General features: G+C 41.7%; 1 protein-coding gene across 1 annotated transcript; it reads right to left on the bottom strand.

The window, feature by feature from the left end:
- Positions 1 to 7,096: 7,096 nt before the first annotated feature.
- LOC110716562 lies at positions 7,097 to 12,927 on the bottom strand. The gene is made up of 5 exons (XM_021895189.1): positions 11,719 to 12,927; positions 10,996 to 11,125; positions 9,580 to 10,845; positions 7,630 to 9,201; positions 7,097 to 7,524 (listed from the first exon to the last, which is right to left on the bottom strand). The coding sequence occupies exons 1-5, from the start codon at positions 12,925 to 12,927 to the stop codon at positions 7,097 to 7,099; spliced, it is 4,605 nt and encodes a 1,534-aa protein (XP_021750881.1).
- Between the last annotated feature and the right edge of the window lie 2,516 nt (positions 12,928 to 15,443).

The raw sequence follows: 15,443 nt of genomic DNA, 5'->3' as shown, positions 1-15,443 counted from the left end.
AATAGCGTTGTTTGAATGTGTTAAACTTTCATTTGATTCAATTAGCTTTGTAGAATGCATTTCACTTCCAGTTGATTTAAATAACTTTGTTTGAATGTGTTTGACTTTCATTTGATAGAATTAGCTTTGTAGAACGTATTTGACTTTCATTTGATTCAAATAGCTTTGTAGGAATGTGATTGACTTTCATTTAATTCAATCAGCTTTGTAGAATGTATTTGACTTCCATTTGATTTAAATAGCTTTGTTTGAATGTGTTTGACTTTCATTTGATCCAATTAGCTTTGTAAAATGTATTTTACTTTCATTTGATTCAAATGATATTTTAGGTCGTCACTAAGACACCTCTATCAAATGATATTTGTAGTCCTAAACATGCAACTAAAAGAGTATAGAGGCAAGTTAAGGGTCGAACACAGGGAAACGATTAAGCACCGCTATTTATCTCCTAATGTTAATCTAATTCGATCAAGAAAGTGTGGTGGGTAAAAGTAATGACTAAAGGGGATAGAACAACAATTAAAATAGGTACTAGGGGGAAGGATCAAAACATGCTTTGATTTCAAACGAAGTTAGGCATCGGAAAATAGGTTTACATGTAACCCAAGCGACTCATACAAGGCAATATCAAGAATACTCTCTAATCACCTATCGGGATTAAGAGCCTTCCTAGCTAACATACGCTCACACTATCGTCGTAAGGCATACAGCTAAGGTCATGCAATAATCAATCACCTAATGACTATTCCTAAATCGCACTATCGTCACGATTTAGTTCACGTCATTCAACCACAACATGCATATGGCCATAAACATGGAGTGACTAATAAGTATAAGCAACAAGGAAGATTTAATCACAAATATTCCAAATTAACCTAGCCTAACATACATCAAACTCAAAGTATATCTTCACCAAACCCCTAGCAACAAGAAACTACTCACTAGTCATAACTACAACTACAATCATGCTAAGCAACATTATAACCAATGAAATGGAAGAAAGACAAAGTTTTTTATCAACTAAATTAACAAGAGTAGAAGCTTTAATCATAAAAGCAAGAGACAATAGAGAAATATACCAAAACCTTCATTGAAATCCAAATAAAGAGCCACACATCATTCAATCTTCAATCTCCAAGCTTGACCATACATCAATGTTGCAAAATTACTTCTTCAAAAACTAAAAGTAAAACTAATGTTGATAGACAATGAGAATTACACTAAAAGCTATATGATTGTTCAATACAAAATTTTTCTAAAAACAAAGACCTAGAAATTGATATTTTTGAGCTCTCTCCTTGGGTTTCTATGCTAGTTTTTTTTTTTTAATCCTTTTCCTCCCCCCCCTTAGCCGTTTTTTGCTTTTTTCTTTCTTTTAACTTGGGCTGAAATCGGGATTTGAATCAGCAGCAGAGAGGCGCGCCCGCGCCCAACAGTGGCGCGCCCGCGCGTTAAATGATGGCGCGGCCGCTCCTAGAAATGCGCGCCCGCTCCAAAGAGGGTATTTAATGGTTGATCCCGCTCATCAGCGCGCCCGCGCTCTATAGATGCGCGCCCGCTCCTTTGGTTGCGCGCCCGCGCCATTCGTCTGGTTTGGATTTCTTCCTGTTTTGCCCTTATCCCTTCCATCTCTGAATCAACAGCATACACCTGCAATCATGGAACAGGAAGGCAAGGCGTGATACAACGAAAGGGGAGGGGAGTATAGACTACCTAAACCACATGAATACACATTACGCGCCACAAAGGTAGAATACTCGAAATAGGAGGATCATAGCAAAAACATACTAAAATGAACTGAATTATTACTAAAACTACTAGAAAAGACTATCCTAAGAGCGACATAAATGTCACTCATCAAATTCCCCCAAGCTAGACCTTTGCTCGTCCTCGAGCAAAGCTAAAGGCAAAGAAGATTGAGAAACGATTATCCAAACACAAGCAATATAAATAAAAATAAAATAAAGTAAAATAAAATAAAATAAAATAAAAAGAGGGGGAAGGAATTTACACTAACTCACTTTCGTAGGAATCACGGTTGTTTTTAACATAAACAACAAGCCATTTAAACCTCAAAGTCGCCAATGAGGACGAGTATGCTCTCGTGGGGGTTTCCAAAGAGTTTAACCCACAACTCTTGGCGACATGCTCAAGACAAACCAAAACAAAGGAGCAAATAAAGAAGAAAATTAACTACAAACAAGCATAGATGGATGACAATCTTTTCTAGGTACTAAGAGTAAACACATTTTTTGGATGCCAATGGTTGATTGAAAGATAAGTTATTCTAAGCATAGAGAACTCTAATATGCTCCACTCCACCCGCATTCCATACATTCTTACCGCGTTCCCTCATCTGGATTCAAATCCACCCTTCAAGGTAGTATCTCATGACTCCACGAAGGACCCGGAACAAATGAAACAAGGGTGACCCGACATCTTACCAAGTCATGCTCTCTCCATATGCTTGAAATCTAGCTCCCTCCACCGACTAGTGACTCAACCAATCCAAGTTAAAAGGACTTAGGGTTGTAATGCAGGCTAGGAGGTAAGGGTGAGGAAAGAAATAAATAAATAAATAAAATAAAATAAAATAAGTATATATGAAAATTTGGTGGTAAATCCTAATTGTGAAGCAGAAGATGTCGCCAATTCTCATAACAAAGTAGAATATCACCAATTTCCAAACAAAATACATCTTCCCCCAAGCTTATTCAGCACAAACTCACAAAAGTATATACAAAATGCGTAGAACCTCTCCCCCAAGCTTGAAATGAGCAGTGCCCTCAATGCTCAAACTATAAACAATTTTTTTTTTTTTTTTTTTTTTTTTTTTTTTTTTTTTTTATGGGGAACTTCCATTGTCCTTGCTTGTTATTTCAAATTCCAAACCATCACCTTGCAACTTTCCGATTTTAAATCATTACAAACTATCATGTCTCAAACTTCACAAGTCATTGGGCGAAAAGTGAAACAAAAGGTCATGGGGTTTGAATGTGTTTATGAACAAAGAGGTGCAGGCTCAATCATGGCTAGCAAGGGGCAAACGTAAAAAGAAAAAAAAAAAAAAATATAATTTATCAAGAAGCAACAAAAGGAAAGATAAACCTAGAAAAGCAAAATAGTCACCGAAGAAAATGCTTTTATCGTCCTTAGATATAGTTCGGTCGCGATCTCGGGTAGCTAGACAACAAGTTCTCGATCGAAGCATGCCTTGGTAAGGATCCTATGCCGCTCATATAATAAGTGGTGGAGGCTTGAACAATAAAATCTGACATGGGTTACAAAACTACCTTTAGGGCTTCAAATCCCCCAAAGAGGGCAACACCATCTTACCACAAACAAGTGAATTTGGGTTCGGTGGGCCTTACGAGTTCTAGCAACTACCTTAGCATAGACATATCTTAGAGTCAACCAATGGCAATCCAAGAACGCGGAAACTGTTAATCCTTAGGAATAAAGACATTCAAGAACGCAAGTCAAATTAATATTTTTTTTTTTTTTTTTTTTTTTTTCGCTATAAACTAATCTACCCTTGACAAAATTTCTAGATCTTCACCAAAATCAACATTACCTCAAAAATCATCAAGCCATAAATACATACCAGCACTGGTGAATCGCCATGTTGGCGAATACCAGTAATCATCATTATCGACAGGGAAAACGGGGGGCGGACTCAGCGGTATCCATCAAACCGAGAGAAGCGTCCCCAAAGCAGCATCATCATCAAAACCATATCAAAAACTCATCAACAGTATTAGTGAACAGGGGCAAAGTCAACCAACGAAAACAGTCATGTAACTCAGTAGAATCAGCAGCATGAAGGTACAGGGAAACAATGAAAGACCGGCAGGCGAGCAAGTAAGAATCCCAACCAAGTCACTCCCTACCAAGAGTATATCTCCAACTCATCAAAATAAGCGTACAAAAACAAGGGAGAGAGATATACTCAAGGACGCAGCCTACTGGCCACTAGAGCCGGGCTCACTAGGTGAGCCAGACCGACGTGGCGGCTCGTCATAAGTGAAGCCACTAGGGGGGCCGAAAAGGCCCCAACCACTGTCAAAGCCCGGCGGCCAACCGTAGTGACCTCTGTAAAGATCCTCTTGCCAACTAGGCAAAGGATCAGAGGGAGTGTTCTCGGATTGAGAGTACAGAGGGGCGGGGTGATCAGGATGTGCATAGGGGTACGCAGGGTCCCCTCTAAAGTCACACCCGCCGGGCACACGATAATCGTACTGCCCGTCCTCTGGGAAGCTGCGGAGCTCCCTACTAGGCTCGGAAGGACCTTGCCAGTAGGGGTAAGTGGGGAGATTGTCCCCCCCCCCAAGAAGGAACAGGGCCGTGCTGAGGCGGCCAATTGGGGTAGTTCACGGGGGGGGCAATCTCTCCTCTATCCACAGCGGAGTCATAGAGGGCCTGCTGCTGCAGATGGTGGCCTTGCTGTGACTCATAAATTGCCTGCAATGCTGCTGCTCCTCCTCCTGAACCTCCTCCTCATTACCCATTCAAACCTCATCGTCCCCATCGACATCGGGCACTCGCCCGCTATCTCTCAAAACTCTCCACACATTAGGGGACTGACGCGTGAGAGAAGTGAAGTGAGGCTTGGGGAGGAAACAATGGTGGGCTCCTCTAACTAGCCACCTAAAAGCATTGGGGTTCGCCGTGGGGGTAATAAAATCAGAACGGCGAAGCTGGTCCAAATCAAGGTAAATATCCCCACTACTACCTACGGCCGTGCATAGAGGTAGAAGGTCAGTGTAACCTAATTTGGTGGCCAGTCTAGTGACCATCGCCCCGCAGTGTATCTCCCCTGGCTTTTTCCCCTTTGCTATGGCTTGGGAGGTTTGCATGAAGAGGAAACCCAAATTCAACCTCCGAGCATGCTCTGCCTTTGTGGCTATCCATAGGCAAAGGACCTCTTCCTTAGTCAGCTTCCCTAGGTCCTGCTTAGGAATGATAGAATACCCTAATAAACGGTGTAGGATCCTAAGGGCAGGTTGCCAAATCTCACTGGCTATGGAAGTCCGGGTGTAAAACTCATTTTTGCCTGAAATGGAACGCCACCAAGCGTACTCACTATACTCCCCAAAGCTCTCATATAGAGGGTAGTGAATGTCGGCATCGGGGTGAAGGTCGAGGGCTCGGTTGAACTCTGCCAATGACATGGTGTGGGGGTTGTTGAAGAGTTGGAAAGAAATTCGAAAGTCGTCATTTTCTAGACTATCCACTTGAAAAGACGAGAAAAACTCTAATGTGGGTTCTTTGTAGGTCATGAATGAGGAGTTTATGAATGACCCTAATCGAAGGTTGTCAAAAAGAATCCACAAATCATCATTAATACCGAGTTTTATCATGTCTCCACGATGGTAGTGTCTAGAAGGTCGCAACTTACGTTTTTGCATTTCCGAGTGTATGGAGGAGTGGCTTTTGTGTAAAAATTTTAGGGTGGGTAAGGCATTGGGTTGGTCTGACTCTTGGTTTTGGGACGATTGTCCCGACTTTGCAGTTTTTCTCTTCTTCCCAATTCTTAGACTCATGACTGCCCACCTCTTTTTTTTTTTTTTTTTTTTTTTTCACTCCTTTTCAAAGCCAACTCCGGCTATTTCCACCCTTAACCTCCACAAAACTACAATGTACCTGTTCACAAGCAATAATAATCCAACCACGCAACGAATATAGCCTAAGATACTAATCAACAACAACAAGTTCAACAGAATCCAGCAATAATTTCAACAATAATCAACCAAATTTCGCTAATAACCTAAGATAATCAAAATCCTTACTTAAAATTAATCCAAGAGAATAATTAACTAAGGAGATCGAATACCTTTACCTTTATGCGGAAGATTGCTGTTTTGGTGTCGATTTGGTGAAGGATTTGAGTAGGAAGGGGGGGGGGGGGGTTCGTTGCGGTTGTGCCCTTGATGCCCAATTGCTACCTTTGAAGATGAACAAACGGAGAGGATGATTGATTGAAGCTTGAGGATGATTGATGTGGTTTATATTTTGAGAATGATTGATTTATGAAGGTGGAAGAAGATGATCTTGGCTATGGTGGTGAGGAGCGGCCGCGAAGAGAGAGAAAGGCAAAGAGGGTTTGGTTTATGTTTGTGAGGATTTGGAAATTGCGGGAATATAAGAAGCCACCGTATTTTTTTTTTTTTTCTGATATCCAGAAAGGCGCGCCCGCTCCCGATTAAGGCGCGCCCGCTCCTTATAGAAAACGCGAGCCGCTCCTATATCGCGCCTAAATCGCTCCAACTTCCTGGAAATCAGTAAAACTACAGCGCGCCCGCGCTAATAATAGACGCGCCCGCGCCTTCTTTAAAACGCGAGCCGCTCTGCAATCGCGGCCAAATCGCTCCTGCCTCCTGGAATGGAAGTAATTTTCAAGCGTATACCAGGCGCGCCCGCGAAGAAACCAGGCGCGCCCGCACCTTACTGCTCATCGCGGGCCGCGCTTTCAGCCGCGATAAAAATCGCTCCAACTCCCTGGAATTGGAGAATTTACATTCACAAAAACGGCGCGCCCGCGATGAAACCAGGCGCGCCCGCGCCTTACTGCTGTTGCGGATCGCGCTTCAGCCGCGATAAAATCGCTCCAACTCCCTGGAATTGGAGAATTTACATTCACAAAAACGGCGCGCCGCATGAAACCAGGCGCGCCCGCGCCTTACTGCTGTTGCGGATCGCGCTTCAGCCGCGATAAAATCGCTCCAACTCCCTGGAATTGGAGAAATTTTCATTCATAAAAATTGCGCGCCCGCGACGAAACCAGGTGCGCCCGCGCTTTAATGCTGCCGCGGATCGCGCTACAGCCGCGTTCAAATCGCGCTGAGGTTCTGTTTCTTTAGAATTCATCCGAGCACAAATTTAAAAATTCCTCTCTTTTTTAATTTTTCTGCTTTGCTCTTGCCTTTCTTTCCTCGTGGACACACGCAATCACGCCTGCATCAGAATTGATTGGGAAGAGCGTTAGGTGGATTAGTTCAAGCGATTTGAAAGAAAATAAAATCAAAGAGGTTAGAAACCGGGTTGCCTCCCGTAAGCGCTTCTTTAACGTCACTAGCTTGACGTACTTCACACGGAATCATGGTGATTTGGAAACATCAATGAGAGATAAATTTTCTGGCTTCTCAATTAGCTGACCCTCATAGTATGGCTTGAGACGCTGCCCATTCACTTTGAATGGAGGGTACTTGTCATTGAAAATCTCAACCGAGCCATAAGGAAAGGTTTTGGACACTTGAAATGGACCGCTCCATCTAGATCTCAATTTCCCGGGGAAGAGCTTGAGTCTTGAATTGTAGAGCAGGACCTTTTGTCCTTCCACAAATTCCTTCTTGGAAATTCGAGCATCGTGCCATGCCTTGGTTCTTGCTTTGTAGAGGCTTGCACTGTCATATGCATTCATTCTCAGCTCTTCCAACTCATGAAGCTCTAGAAGCCTTTGCTCACCCGCACTGTGGAGATCAAAGTTGATTTGCTTGATTGCCCAATGCGTTCGGTGCTCCATCTCTACGGGTAAATGGCAATGCTTCCCATAAACAAGCTTATAGGGGGTAGTCCCTATAGGAGTCTTGAAGGCGGTCCTATATGCCCACAATGAATCAATGAGCTTACTGGACCAATCCTTCCTTGTTCTAGCAACAGTCTTCTCTAAGATGACTTTTAACTCCCTATTTGTGACCTCCGCTTGACCACTTGTTTGGGGGTGGTAAGCAAGGCCTCGCTTGTGAGATACACCGTACTTTGAAAGAAGCTTGTTGAATGCATGGTGCTTGAAGTGTGAGCCTCCATCACTTATGATAGCCTTAGGAACACCGAATCTTGGGAAGATGACTTTCTTGAACAAATTGATGACCACCCTTGAGTCGTTGGTGGGAGATGCCACGGCTTCCGCCCATTTGGAGACATAATCAACGGCAACTAGAATGTGCCGGTTTCCTTGGGATGAGATGAAAGGGCCCATGAAGTTAATTGCCCAAACATCAAAGATTTCAAGTTCAAGAATAGGATTTTGGGGCATCTCATCGCGCCGTGATATGTTCCCTGTCCTTTGGCACCTATCACAAGTCTTAACAAATTGCCAAGCATCTTTGAATAGAGACGGCCAAAAGAGCATACATTGCAAAACCTTGGAAGCGGTCTTTTGAGCACTCATATGACCACCACAAGGGGATGAGTGGCACATTGAGAGCACATCTTGGAATTCTACATTAGGAACACATCTTCTCAAGAGTCCATCCACCCCTCTCTTCAACAACATGGGGTCATCCCATATATACTTCTTTGCTTCATGCTTGAGCTTTCTATGTTGTTGAGGAGTGAAATCCGGAGGTATGGCACTACAAGCCAAGTAGTTCACAATATCCGCATACCAAGGCTCCGATTTTGCCTCAAGAGCATATAAGACATCATCCATTAGGGCATCTTCAATTGGCAAATCGTCTTCATGTATTCTTGCAGCTCCTAACCTAGAGAGGTGGTCCGCCACCACGTTCTCGGCTCCCTTCTTATCTCTCATTTCGTAATCAAAATCTTGAAGGACCAACACCCATCTCAACAACCTCGGTTTGGCCTCCTTCTTACTTATCAAATATTTGAGAGCCGAGTGATCGGTATACACTATTGTCCTAGAACCAATGAGGTAGGTTCTAAACTTCTCAAATGAGTGGATAACCGCCAAAAACTCTTTTTCGGTAGTTGTATAATTTCGTTGGGCATCATTGAGAGTCTTGGACAAATAGTATATAACGTGAAGTTTCCCATCCTTTCTTTGTCCCAGAACTGATCCAATGGCCCCGTCGCTTGCATCGCACATTAGCTCGAATGGTAGAGACCAATCCGGTCCTCGGACTACGGGGGCGGTGCAAAGGGCCTTTTTCAACCTGCAAAATGACTCATGACAAGCTTCATCAAATACAAATTCTTTATCCTGTTGCAAGAGAGATGTGAGAGGCTTAGCAATCAAAGAGAAATCTTTGATGAAGCGGCGGTAAAAGCCGGCATGACCAAGGAAGGACCTCACTTCTCTCACATTTGTGGGAGGAGGAAGCTTCTCGATCACATCAACCTTCGCACCATCGACTTCGATGCCCGCTTGGGAGATTTTATGGCCAAGAACAATGTCGTTTTCCACCATGAAGTGGCATTTCTCCCAATTGAGCACCAAGTTGGCACTCTCACACCTTTCTAAACAACGAGATAAATTCATTAGGCACTGCTCATACGTGCCTCCACCAACGGAAAAATCATCCATAAAAACTTCCATTTCTTCCTCGATCATTTCACTAAAAATTGACATCATGCATCTTTGGAAGGTGGCCGGGGCATTACAAAGACCAAAAGGCATCCTACGGTAAGCAAAAGTTCCGTAGGGACAAGTGAAAGTGGTCTTTTCTTGATCTTTTGGGTCAATTGGGATTTGGAAGAATCCCGAATAACCATCAAGAAAGCAATAAAAAGCATGCTTTGTAAGCCTCTCAAGCATTTGATCGATGAACGGTAATGGAAAATGGTCTTTGGAAGTGTTGGCATTTAATTGGCGGTAATCAATACACATGCGCCAACCCGTAACAAGCCGAGTTGGGACCAATTGTTGCTTATCATTGATCATTACCGTCATACCTCCCTTTTTCGGCACTACTTGAACCGGGGATACCCAATCACTATGAGCGATTGGATAGATGATCCCTGCTTCAAGTAGCTTGGAAACTTCCTTTCTCACAACCTCTTGCATGGAAGGATTAAGTTTCCTTTGCCGTTGCCTACACGGCTTAGCACCCTCCTCTAAATCGATCTTATGCATGCATAGGGAGGGGCTTATACCTTTGAGATCATCAAGAGTATAACCCAAAGCCTTCCTATGCATTTTCAAAACATTAAGCAATGAGGAGGTTTGCTCTTCCGTGAGGTTAGCATTGATAATGACCGGAAAAGTATCATTAACATCCAAAAAGACATACCTCAAGCCCGAAGGTAGAGGTTTCAATTCTACCTTCGGAGCTACCTTACCATTGGAGATTTCCTCCTCTTCTACTTGGAAGACTTCATACGGTTGGGGCATCTCTTGGTCGGGGGTTGTCTCTTCTTTCTTATCAAGCATTTCCTCATATAATTGCATCTCCTTTTGATCACCTACCTCATTCTCATTCAACAAAACATTCTCAAGTAGATCATTAGAAGCATGCATATAAGGGTATCTAAACTCATTCATCAAGTTTTCAATTGTATCTATTCTAAAACATTCATTGTCAGAGGAAGGTTGTCTCATCACCTTATTCAAATCAAATTCGATAGAATCATTGTCAACCTTCAAGGTCATCTTGCCTTCTTTGACATCAATAATTGCTTTAGAGGTAGCTAGGAATGGCCTACCCAAGATTATAGGAATTCTTTCATCTTCATCCATTTCAAGAACATAAAAGTCCACCGGAAAAGTGAACTTACCGACTCTAAGGGGTATGTCCTCTACTTTCCCTATAGGCAATTTTGTGGACCTATCTGCTAATTGGAGGGTGATGTTTGTAGGTGAAAGGTTTCCCACATTAAGCTTTTGGTAGACCGAGAAAGGCATTAAACTCACACTAGCACCTAGGTCACACAAAGCTTTCCCCAAATGAACTTCATTGATAGAACAAGGGATGGAAAAACTACCGGGATCTTGCAATTTAGTTGGTAGCTTACTGGAGAGAATAGCACTACAATTTGCGGTTAAGCTAACGGTTTCAACTTCTCTCCTTCCATTCAGGAGGTCTTTTAGGAATTTAGAGTAGTGTGGCATCTCTTTCATAGCATCCACAAAGGGTATAGAAACATGCAAGCTCTTTACTACATCTAAAAATTTTCCAAATTGGACATCAAGCCTAGACCTAGCAAATCTTTGGGGAAAAGGCAACCTCTCATTCCTAGGTTGGAGATTAAGGGGTAAAGATGTTTGATCTTTGGTGCTCTCCTTTTCGAGTTCCTTCTCTTTCTCTTTCTCACCCCTCTCATTCTTTCCGGCACTTCCCTCTAGAATCTCATTCTCTCTTGATGATTCATCCTCAACCTCAAGTCCTATCCTCACATCGGGACTCTTCTCAACATTTAGTTCACTCTCAAGGATCTTCCCATTCTAGTAGTAATGGCATACATAGACTTGGGGTTGACACCTTGACTAGGTAAAGAAGAAGATGAAGAAGGGGAGGATGAAGAACTTGGTTGGGCAATTTGAGAGATTTGGGTCTCAAGCATTTTCATGTGTGCCTTGATTTGTTTCTTTTCTTCCTCTTGACTCTTATTATGGTTTTCTTGATTTTTAATGAAATTTTGAAGCATAGCCATCATAGGATCAGGAGGGGCTTCTATTTGGAGGGGTTGAGTAGGGGGAATTTGAGAATGGGGCCTTACTTGGTCAAAACCGGGGGGTCTACTATTTTGTGAGAAAGTAGAAGCATTTTGAGGTCTATTACCCCCGGAACCCTGATTGGAATTAAAACGTTGTTGGTTGTTGGAATAGTGTTGTTGGTTTTGATTCCAATTGGGTCTTTGGTTTGAGTAACTTCTTCCATTGTAATTGGAAGAGTTTCCCCTACCTTGGCCTTGGTTATCATAACCACTACCACTTTGATTCCATTGACTTTGATTCCAACCTTGGTTTTGATTCCAACTACGGTTTGGGTTTTGATTCCAATTTGGTCGCATTCCATTATTTCCCTCACGGGGCACAAAATTCATGGCATTAACATCTTCAACATTATCATCATTTTCATGGGGAGGGGGACCTTCACTTATGGACATACATTGTTGAGAATTATGATCATAGCCTCCACATATATCACAAAACATACAACCAGGAGGCATGGCATTGTAATTAGAGGGAGAAGAAGTAGAAGGATTCATACCATGGCCTCCCTTGGGAGAAGGGGAGGAAGCATTTTGGGAACTTGATTTCATGAACTCCTCCATTTGTTTCGCCATCTTTGCCATTTGGTTGGAAAGATTTGTGATGGCATTGGTTTGCTCGACGGAATGTACCGTTCCTTTGCTAGAAGTGGCTTCCCTCTCACCTTCGTACCAATCCTCATAATTGCGCACAACTTCTTCTATGATACTCTCCACTTCATCTTCCCTTTTGTTCATGATTGGGCCTCCGGCTCCGGCATCAAGGCTAGTCTTACTTTGAGGGGAGAGTCCTCCGTAGAATGTTTGGAGAACTTGCCAATTAGGAATCCCATGGTGTGGGCATTGCCTTTGTAATTCTTTGAATCTCTCCCATGCCTCACAAAGAGACTCTCCACCTCTTTGGCGGAAACTTTGAATCTTTGAGCGAGCCTCGGCGGTTTTCTTGTGATTGTAAAACCTTCCTAGGAACGCCGTAGTTACCTCATTCCAAGTCGTGAAGGAACCGGGAGGAACATCCTTGTTCAACCAATGTTCCGCCGCTCCCATGAGTGAGAACGGAAACATCTTCAATCTTATGTACTCTTGGGACACCCCGTTGATCTTGATAGTGTCACAATACTTGAGAAATTCTTTGAGATGCTCATGGGGATTCTCAAATTTCCCACCGGTAAATTGCCTCTTCTCTATCATTGAAATGAAATTAGGCTTTATCTCGAAATTGTTCGCTTGAGTGGTGGGGGCTAAGATCCCACTTTGTGAGGCATAAGGTTCGGGTGCTCCAAGTTGCTTTAGTGACCTTTGATCACCCATGCTTTGTTGATTATGGTATTGGGCAAATGGGTTGGGAGTTAAACCTGCAAATGATTCACGATCCTCACTAGAAGAGGGTGAAGGAGTAGGAGAGCTACTAACTTCCTCTTGGAAAGGGTTTTCCACACTATCCCTAATTTCCCTCCTCAATTGAGCAAGGGTGCGCTCCAGCTCTGGGTCTATGGGCGCCAAAGGACTAGAACTTCGTTGCCTCCTGCGCATATACAAAGCTAAGTAGAAAGTGAGCACTGACAAGCAAGGAGTAGTAGGAAAATTAAACAAGTGAACTAGTCTCAACGAAGGGATAAACGTACAATGGAAACCGTCTCCCCGGCAACGGCGCCAATTTGACAGGCGGTATTTTAGGTCGTCACTAAGACACCTCTATCAAATGATATTTGTAGTCCTAAACATGCAACTAAAAGAGTATAGAGGCAAGTTAAGGGTCGAACACAGGGAAACGATTAAGCACCGCTATTTATCTCCTAATGTTAATCTAATTCGATCAAGAAGTGTGGTGGGTAAAGTAATGACTAAAGGGGATAGAACAACAATTAAAATAGGTACTAGGGGGAAGGATCAAACATGCTTTGATTTCAACGAAGTTAGGCATCGGAAAATAGGTTTACATGTAACCCAAGCGACTCATACAAGGCAATATCAAGAATACTCTCTAATCACCTATCGGGATTAAGAGCCTTCCTAGCTAACATACGCTCACACTATCGTCGTAAGGCATACAAGCTAAGGTCATGCAATAATCAATCACCTAATGACTATTCCTAAATCGCACTATCGTCACGATTTAGTTCACGTCATTCAACCACAACATGCATATGGCCATAAACATGGAGTGACTAATAAGTATAAGCACAAGGAAGATTTAATCACAAATATTCCAAATTAACCTAGCCTAACATACATCAAACTCAAAGTATATCTTCACCAAACCCCTAGCAACAAGAAACTACTCACTAGTCATAACTACAACTACAATCATGCTAAGCAACATTATAACCAATGAAATGGTAAGAAAGACAAAGTTTTTATCAACTAAATTAACAAGAGTAGAAGCTTTAATCATAAAAGCAAGAGACAATAGAGAAATATACCAAAACCTTCATTGAAATCCAAATAAAGAGCCACACATCATTCAATCTTCAATCTCCAAGCTTGACCATACATCAATGTTGCAAAATTACTTCTTCAAAAACTAAAAGTAAAACTAATGTTGATAGACAATGAGAATTACACTAAAAGCTATATGATTGTTCAATACAAAATTTTTCTAAAAAACAAAGACCTAGAAATTGATATTTTTGAGCTCTCTCCTTGGGTTTCTATGCTAGTTTTTTTTTTATCTTTTCCTCCCCCCCCCCCTTAGCCGTTTTTGCTTTTTCTTTCTTTTAACTTGGGCTGAAATCGGGATTTGAATCAGCAGCAGAGAGGCGCGCCCGCGCCCAACAGTGGCGCGCCCGCGCGTTAAATGATGGCGCGGCCGCTCCTAGAAATGCGCGCCCGCTCCAAAGAGGGTATTTAATGGTTGATCCCGCTCATCAGCGCGCCCGCGCTCTATAGATGCGCGCCCGCTCCTTTGGTTGCGCGCCCGCGCCATTCGTCTGGTTTGGATTTCTTCCTGTTTTGCCCTTATCCCTTCCATCTCTGAATTAACAGCATACGCCTGCAATCATGGAACAGGAAGGCAAGGCGTGATACAACGAAAGGGGAGGGGAGTATAGACTACCTAAACCACATGAATACACATTACGCGCCACAAAGGTAGAATACTCGAAATAGGAGGATCATAGCAAAAACATACTAAAATGAACTGAATTATTACTAAAACTACTAGAAAAGACTATCCTAAGAGCGACATAAATGTCACTCATCATAGACCTCATTTGATTCAAATAACTTTGTTTGAATGTGTTTGACATTCATATGTTTCAATAAGCTTTGTAGAATGTATTTGACTTTCATTTTATTCAAATAGCTTTGTTTGAATATGTTTGACTTTCATTTGATTCAATTAGCTTTGTAGAATGTATTTGACTTTCATTTGATTAAATTAGCTTTGTTTGAATGTGTTTGACTTTCATTTGATTCAAATAGCTTTGTTTGAATGTGTTTGACTTTCATTTGATTCAATTAGCTTCATTGAATATATTTGACTTTCATTTGATTCAATTAGCTTTGTTTGAATGCGTTTGACATTCATTTGATTCTATTAGCTTTGTAGAATGTATTTGACTTTTATTTGATTCCAATAGCTTTGTTTAAATGTGTTTTACTGTCATTTGATTCAATTAGCTTAGTAGAATGTATTTGACTTTTATTTGATTTAATTTGCTTTGTTTGAATGTATTTGACTCTCATTTGATTCAAATAGATTTGTAGAATGTATTTGACTTTCATTTGATTCAAATAGCTTTGTAGAATGTAATTGACTTTTATTTGATTCAAATAGCATTGTTTGAATGTGTTTGAGTTTCATTTGATTCAATTAGCTTTGTAGAATGTATTTGACTTTCATTTGATTCAAATAGCTTTGTTTGAATGTGATTGAATTTCATTTGATTCAATTTGCTTTTTAGATTGCATTTCACTTTCATTTGATTTATATAGCTTTGTTTGAATGTGTTTGACTTTCATTTAAATTAAAAAGCTTTTTTTGAATGTGTTTGACTTTTATTTGATTTAAAAGGCTTTGTTTGAATGTGTTTGACTTTTATTTGATT

Source organism: Chenopodium quinoa, unplaced genomic scaffold (genome assembly GCF_001683475.1).
Source record: "Chenopodium quinoa cultivar QQ74 unplaced genomic scaffold, ASM168347v1, whole genome shotgun sequence".
Lineage (NCBI taxonomy): Eukaryota > Viridiplantae > Streptophyta > Magnoliopsida > Caryophyllales > Amaranthaceae > Chenopodium > Chenopodium quinoa.
The sequence above is the reverse complement of the archived record's forward strand: the minus strand, read 5'-3'. Positions and strand labels throughout refer to the sequence as shown.

Coding starts and splice junctions, on each gene's coding strand:
- LOC110716562 (XM_021895189.1), bottom strand. CDS start 12,927: ATGCGCAGGAGGCAACGAAGTTCTAGTCCTTTGGCGCCCATAGACCCA. Junction 9,202..9,579: donor CCCAACTCGGCTTGTTACGG/GTTGGCGCATGT, acceptor CTCGTTGTTTAG/AAAGGTGTGAGAGTGCCAAC. Junction 7,525..7,629: donor AACAAGGAAGGATTGGTCCA/GTAAGCTCATTG, acceptor ATTTACCCGTAG/AGATGGAGCACCGAACGCAT.